This window comes from Tigriopus californicus, chromosome 5, assembly GCF_007210705.1.
Source record: "Tigriopus californicus strain San Diego chromosome 5, Tcal_SD_v2.1, whole genome shotgun sequence".
Lineage (NCBI taxonomy): Eukaryota > Metazoa > Arthropoda > Copepoda > Harpacticoida > Harpacticidae > Tigriopus > Tigriopus californicus.
Genome location: NC_081444.1, coordinates 819474 through 826790, shown reverse-complemented (window position 1 = coordinate 826790; position 7317 = coordinate 819474). Strand labels below are relative to the sequence as shown.

At 38.2% G+C, this 7317-nt stretch overlaps 3 protein-coding genes across 4 annotated transcripts in view; 2 read left to right on the top strand and 1 right to left on the bottom strand.

The window, feature by feature from the left end:
* LOC131881369 (RNA-splicing ligase RtcB homolog) overlaps positions 1-514 on the top strand; it is a gene marked incomplete in the record, with an annotated part of 2694 nt that extends 2180 nt beyond the window's left edge. The window contains 1 exon segment of the mRNA XM_059228213.1: positions 309-514. Within this exon segment, the coding sequence (XP_059084196.1) occupies positions 309-447 (139 nt within the window).
* Positions 515-1404: 890 nt separating this feature from the next.
* The window catches only part of LOC131881152 (uncharacterized), a 13680-nt gene continuing 7767 nt past the window's right edge, over positions 1405-7317 (bottom strand). Inside the window, exon 4 of one of the 2 annotated variants that reach the window (XM_059227931.1) lies at positions 1405-1904. In XM_059227931.1, the coding sequence (XP_059083914.1) occupies positions 1857-1904 (48 nt within the window). In that variant the 3' untranslated portion in view covers positions 1405-1856. Of the gene's footprint in view, positions 1905-4927; positions 5239-7317 lie in introns of those variants that run through there. The other variant, XM_059227929.1, reaches the window with a different exon arrangement.
* Positions 6165-7317, top strand: part of LOC131881154 (uncharacterized) — a 1771-nt gene continuing 618 nt past the window's right edge. The window contains exon 1 of the mRNA XM_059227934.1: positions 6165-6315. Coding sequence (XP_059083917.1) covers positions 6229-6315 — 87 coding nt within the window. The 5' untranslated portion in view covers positions 6165-6228. The remainder of the gene's footprint in view (positions 6316-7317) is intronic.

The following is a 7317-nucleotide window of genomic DNA, read 5'->3' as shown; positions in this document are numbered from 1 at the left end:
TTCGTACCTTCTCTGAGTACTGTACAATCCCAACCTTTCTAACCTCTCCCAATACGACAGCTCTCTCATATCTTCAATGTTCCTAGTAAAACATCTTTGGGCCTTTTGGATCTTTGGAGCATCGTGATACTATCTTTGGACTTAAACGTGCGATATATCCAACCACATGTTTGAAAAGCCTTACCAACTTTCAACTGGATATACTCATCGAACTTTCCTTTATCTTTGGGGACTACCCCTAAATCCTTCATGGATGAGACCTGCTGAATGCCCTTACCTTGTTTGAAGTTCATGTTTTTCCCTTTCAGGGTTGCCTCGCCCAAATTGGTGATGGAGGAGGCTCCCGAATCCTACAAGAACGTGACTGATGTGGTGGACACTTGCCACGCTGTGGGCATCAGCAAGAAATGTATCAAGCTCAGGCCCATTGGTGTGATCAAGGGTTAAAAATTGTTCTCAGGATTTTTATAAATTCATCAATGATTGTTATGTGATAAAAGCTTTTTTTTTCTAAGATGTTGCTAGTACCTTCTTCATTAAGAGTGGATGAGATCGTATTCTTTTCCCTTCCTTTTGGTTTTAAGCTATTTGTAGCGTGTTGACGAGTGGCCCAAATCCTCTCAACCAACTTACTCTTATCGTCCTATCGTCATCGGTTGGTTGATTCTAATTCAGTATCGGTCGCTCATCCTTCAACGGTTTATTAGTCGTGGGTTTGATATTTAGAAACTTCCCTTCAAACAAAAGACTCCATAAAAAAAACTAGAGGTCTAGTGTGAAACATGTTATTTCATTCCATCAAAAGAATAATATTGCCGACGAGCAAAGATAGCTCATCCGTGTCTTGAAGGAGGGCTGAAATAAGGAACCTGGGGAAAATCAACAAGAATTATGAAGACTTCGGGCCAGAGGGTTTGTAAAAGATGACCACTTCCTTAATAAATAGGTAAAATACAAAAATATTTGTATTTTAGATTTGGGTCATTTGTTTAATCTGGAAAGATTGCAAAAAAGCAATATGCACTGAAAATTGCAACGGTTCATTCCCTGTACCGTGGTACCATTACATATCATAATCTAAGCACATGCTAAGGTCTATGATGGAACTGATGCACTGTTTCCAGGTTTGGAATGAATATATGACATACAATTCATAATCAAAGGCTACCTTCCTTTCCTTAGACAATACCATATTTCATGAAAACAAATGAAACACCGAAATACCTAGGCTATTGTGAGCTCTAAATGAGCCTTAACAAATGATCATTAGCAAATTCAATCGTTCGACAATCCAACGTCAAGATTGAGTACAATCCAACGTCAAGATTGAGTTTGTCATTTCTCTTTGTAGAGCTCGGGTAGAAACTCATCCTTCCGTTTGAAAAGGGGGATACGTATGAGTGATTGTTTGGTTTCTTTTTGTCAAACATGGTGAATTTATTTGTTTCCACATGACATAGCAACAAAAAGATTCTTGGAATGAATGTACAAAACGGAGGAGCAAGAACATCAATGGAACACAAGAGCCAAATGGGGTGTGAATGATTGGTCTGAATGGAGGATTGAAGCTGATTACACAAGCGTACAAACGTATGTGCAATAAATACATTTACAGAGATGGACTTGGCATAAGAAAATCCGTAAAGAAGAAAATCAGGACTAGCTCTTCATGTTTGTAATAGTTTGCAATTGATTTGGCGGGATGAGGGTCACATTCACATCAACAAGCGAAGAAAAATCTCCATCTTGGTTATACGGTATGTACTCTTTGCTTTTGGTTGGTTATTCCTGGTAAGATAATGAATTTTCTTGGATCCGTTTGTTCCGTGGTTGTCGTGTTGAAGAGATGACAGTGATTATTTTCCTCGAGTGAGCCTCACCAATCGCTCTTTCTTCCCACCTAAGTTTAGAAATGACGACCCAAAAAGTTGCAATGATGGACCCTCGGCGAGAACGGATTATTATTCATCATCGATGATTAAAGCTTGGAACAATCCGATTACCAAATGAGGTTCGTTCTCTTTTAAGATCAGGCTCTAATTTTTCCCCCCCACCAATAATTTTACTGTCTCTGTTTTTACCAAGTCAATAATTAGCCTGGATGGAACCTTTCATTGACTTGGTTTCTTGTGACTTATTGAACAGAAAAAGAGAGATGATTACCGTTCTATTTTTAATGTGTTCTTTAATATTAATCGCTTGGATCAATTGACTCTTTCATTGCCTAAACTGTTTTAAACCGTTCGCTTTCATTTTTTTCGGTCAGTAAACTGTTCACCCATTCTTCTTTAGACTTCTTTGCCTCTCCTGAGACGAGTTTCTTAGATGTCTTACCTCGGAGTTTGGTGCTTGAACGTTATCCAGCATGAAAATATGCTGACCAGAGTGGTTAGTGGATGATCATTCTGAGTGACGTCCAAGCCTTAACTCCAAGGGAAGAGCGTTTACAAAACAGGCCTCTGGGAATGCAATCCCCAATAGCAATTCTTTAGGTCTTAGGATCGTTCACATTGAGACTAGAGAGGCATATTCATCACAAATATTTTTTATCATGAAATCGCCGATAGACACGTCATGATGCTAAATGTTTATGATTCAACGATAAAAAAACGGTCTATGAAAAGATATTTTCAATCTAATCTGTGATCTTGGTCACTTTTCTTTCATATTCCTTGCAAATGCTTATCCCGCATTTTCCTCTGATCCTACTTAAGGACATGAACTCAGTACAAAATAAGTTACACACATATTTTCGTTTTTTCTTGAATACTCCAAAGATATGTGATTAGGGCCGGCCAGCAATTGGAGATAAATATGGTCTTTTTGGACAACAAATTTGCATAAAATACAACCGAACTTGCTCAAAAATTTGCAAATAAACTTTCCAAAACGCACCAACACGTTCTGAAGGGTGTAAGCGCTGCTTTTGCCTTCTCTATCAAGCAACACCGTGGTGAAAGGAAAATTATATCATAATATCTTCCAGCACTGGGATTTGAACCTGTTATCCCTAGGGAGCAGATTCTTGTCTTGTCCATGATGCCTCCTAGAGTGATCAGCATTCTGCACATCCTTACTATTTCGTGAAAAAATAGATCTCAGTTCATTAACAGAAAAGCAATAATGTCAGAGCATAGCAAGTGTATTGCGGAACAATTTTGTTATGCAAATTAAGTTTTTAAAGTTTCTTGAAAGTAATAATAAGCATTCTTCCGAAATGAACCCTCCACCTCATGACTATTTATCCCCCCCCCCCCCCAAAGAAAAAAAAATATGAGAACACGTCAAGTTGTACCTAATTTTTAAAGAAGAAGTTCATTACGCAAACAAAACTTTGAAATAAAGTATCTTAAAAAATTGCAATGAGAAAAGAGCTATTCAAGATGGATGCAATACAAAAGCAGGTGATTGGTAATATGTTTGCAATGTATTTCAGTATTTCATACCTGCGTGTCAAATAAAAAAATCAGGTAATAAAATTCCACATTTTACCCTTAATGTTTTGCGGACTTCCTTACCGTTACTGGGATCGAAACCCCAGCAGTTCAAGACGAAAACTGTATGAATTTTAGTTAACTTTTATTCACATATATATTATTTGATCGGCCAACGAATTAGAGTTGGCTGATCTGGTTAACCCTTGAATTTAAGGTTGAGCGGGAATATTAGTCACCAACTTGTCCAAGTCCGACTTAAATCCTGCTACTGGATCAACGTCTACATATGCCCTATGAATATTTCAAGGCAGCAAATTGAACAATGAAGGAGCCCGAGAAAGAAGAGAATCGAAATTGATCAGAATTCTTGAAAATTGTTATGAATTTTCACAAATATTGATATTTTTTCCTGATATGGCTGAAATTGCATAGTGAATTGCAGAAAATGTCAAATATTGTGGTTAAAATTGCAAAATTTGCAGAAAATTCTCGGATGTGCGAGTTTTTTTTGCAAGATTTGCACAATTTGCAGGATGCAAGTTTTGGCTGGCCCTATATATCATCATTGGTTGAGTCCGTCTTGACAGAAAATTCTAAAGATATGAACCTGCAGGGTGCTTGGCATGCGGCGTTACACTTTCAATAAGAATCGAACGATTGATCCAGCTTTTAGAATACTCAACCAATTGTATGGGATTTGGAAAGATTGGAAGGCACATTATATCATCTATCCAATTCAACTTCCATTGGCGTTTTAATCACTTTGCAAGACGAGGTCGGAATCGGGCCATTAAGTTCAATGCTTTTGAAAGTGTAACACCGCATGCCTCGCACCTTGTAGAAACTAAAATAACGTGCAAAATGTCTTACAGGAGAAGGAAGAGAGCGAGGGCGTATGATATTGAACTCCCATTTAAAAAAAAATTAATACAAAACCTCCCTATCCGATTGTCTCATATCAGTCAAATTCACTTATTGTTGGGAGTAGCACAAAAACTGAACTATCAAATCACGGATCAGCAATAATGAAATCTGCATGCGAATGAGCATTCAGGCATAAGCATCAATGTTATTTAGCACATGTTTAAAAGAAACAAGCATTTTATTGCAATTGCATTGAGATTGTGAAGTCTTTTTTAATCTGGACTCGTTAGCCATCTCTTAATCAATGGTGGAAATCAAAATTGATTCGCTAATATGAAAGCGAACTTGAAATTGAAGTTTAACTACAAAGGAAGATTAAATAATAATTGGACACGTGGGTTTATTACCATAAGTTTGGACTCAGACTTACTCCTTAGAAAACCTTTTCAGTAAATATAAGTTCCAACCAAAAAATAGGTTTGAGGCCTAGCTTATGGGCCTGTTCTTAAAAGGATGCAAAACCAATTTTTACATTTATTATTATCGCAAGAATCGAAAAAACGAAAGCCTAGAAAACACATGATGGAACAAAAATAACATCAAGATCTGGAGAAAATTGGTTGAAGATGCGTTTATTCCATTGTCAAAAAGGGGCCGGGCTAGCCGAAAAATAGTCATCCCTGGCGGCATGTACCTACTGCATACACATACGTACAGTAAATGGAATGAGAATGTAAGCCTTAGCAAGCAAAAATGGGAAGTGGCTGGTCATTAGCACTTAGGAAAGGTGGGACTTGTCCGTGTCTCGATTCGGACTTCAATGGGACAAACTTGTCCTGAATGGGAAGTACCTCGTTCTCCCAACCGTTGAGAGGCCATTGTCGAGGTTTTGAGGCCTTGGATGAGAATGACCTCTTAGAACGAGGGCGGAATTGGGCTGAAAGCGAGAGGATTCATGGGATAGGAACATGAAAATGGAACCAGTCTCTTTTGGGGTCCACTGACATCGATAGCTGCACATTGAGAGCCTTGGATCAAATCAAGCATGTGGTCTAAACATTGATATCATAGACGGTGGACACTAACATGCATTTCTCCATCGAGCAAGATTCACCGACAATTGTTGTACTTCATGAATCAAAGACTAAGACAAAGCTATTATTAAACAACTTGAAGGAACGGAATCGACTGTTGAAACACTCGTGCAATATCAAAACTGAAACGTTTTTTATCCATTGACCAGGTGTCATAAACCTGTTCCTAAAAAAAGTCATTTGACCATAAACAGGATCACTTGAATACAACGTTTCCACACCACAATTAATTTCATGTTCATTTTCCCTAATCATATCTTCTTTCGAGAAACCTTTACCCAGAATTTACGCATTCCCACTCCTCCCAATCTTCTATTGTGATTGAGTATGTAGGTGGGTTGTGAAGTGGATCATGGTTGCCCAAAGTACAAACATGCTCGGATGTCATCCATGCACCCACCGGTCCTTAATCAAACCACATTGACCTCCGTCTACAAAGAGCAACTTTCCTCCTTTATCGAGTACCCGAAAAAAGAAATGCAGACAAGGGCCAATTCCTTATGCATACCCTTCCCTTCAGAACAACTGTTGAGTACTAGTACGTGTACAAGGAAGTGTGCAAACTGTACGATTATTTGTCATTGGAAGTGGACAGTCAAGCTAGAAACCAGGATAATTTTCGACGCGAGTTTCTCCGCTTCCTTTGCTCTATGTGGGTGCCTTTGTTCAATTGAAAACGAACGAAGATCACGTGGAATGCAAGGTGGGTTTTCGATTTGAAAGGCGGGAAAAGGCAGCATTTGAGAAGTTGAGCCAGGAGAAGAACAAGTCGAAGGATCGAGGAGAGGGTGGGGAACCGGCAGTGCTTTGATACATAAGAAATAACTCCTAGAATGGATATATCAGTTATCCCCGAGTCTCCGAAGTATCAAGACCTCAATGTACTGAGAATGACGTTCTTACATGTGTTGGCTTTGGCGGTAAGTTGACAGATAGATAACGATTCCCCTGGCAATTCTTGGTATCTAAATGATGTCTTGATTTTTTTTTCAAAAAATGACTAACTCCTTTCTGAAAGCTGATGGGACTCTTACGAATTTGTTGTAAAGTTCATTTTGAGGTTATGCACTTTTTGCGTTGAAATGCAAATAATGATTATGGGAGCTCTGATTTAAAGAAAAAGGACAGTTTTTTTTGAAAAGTAATTTTCTCAAGTCTGTCAAAGAATCAATGCAACTTGTATTCAGGAAGGCAATTTTTCGTTGCTTTGCCAATGATTCATGGAATGCATGCGATACATAAGAAGCACTGACTTGCTCTTGCCTTCATCGACTTTTGTCAAAGTCGTTTAATTGCTACTTCCCAAATACTACTATTAAGGCGAGAGGAGAGGATGGTGACCAAACATAATGGGTAATATTGCTAAAACAAAATAAAACTGAATCCGGAGATCAAACTTGTCTTTGTCTGTAGATACAGCTTTGTCTCTTATTCATATTACACGTAAAAGGTCCGAGTTCAAAGGGTCCCCAAACATTTTCTCTTACAAGCTTCCTAGGGATTCAAAGTCAATTCAATGCAGTCTTTGTCCCAAATCAGGCAATCATGTTTTCTATTTGAATTCTTACGTTTTACACAGAACCCTAATTTACTGCAAAGAGATCGAAATCAACGACTATTTTCTATTCACTGGAAATTCCAGCCTGATCATGCAAGCTTGTACTGCATTAATTAAGTTCTTGATCGAGGCATGCAATGTAGTTAAAAATTGAATTAGGTATTCATCGCAAATTTGGGAAAATACACAATCGATCAGTCTCAAACTTGGGTTGGTTGATAGAGACCAGAATTCAATCAGTTTGTCGGAACAAGATTAGAATTAGAATTGTCAATTTACCACTTGGAGAAGTCCAGGCTCAAAAATAAGACGCCCTGCAATGGCGAAAAGTGTCAGTAAATGCCAAATTTGAAACGGAAAATAT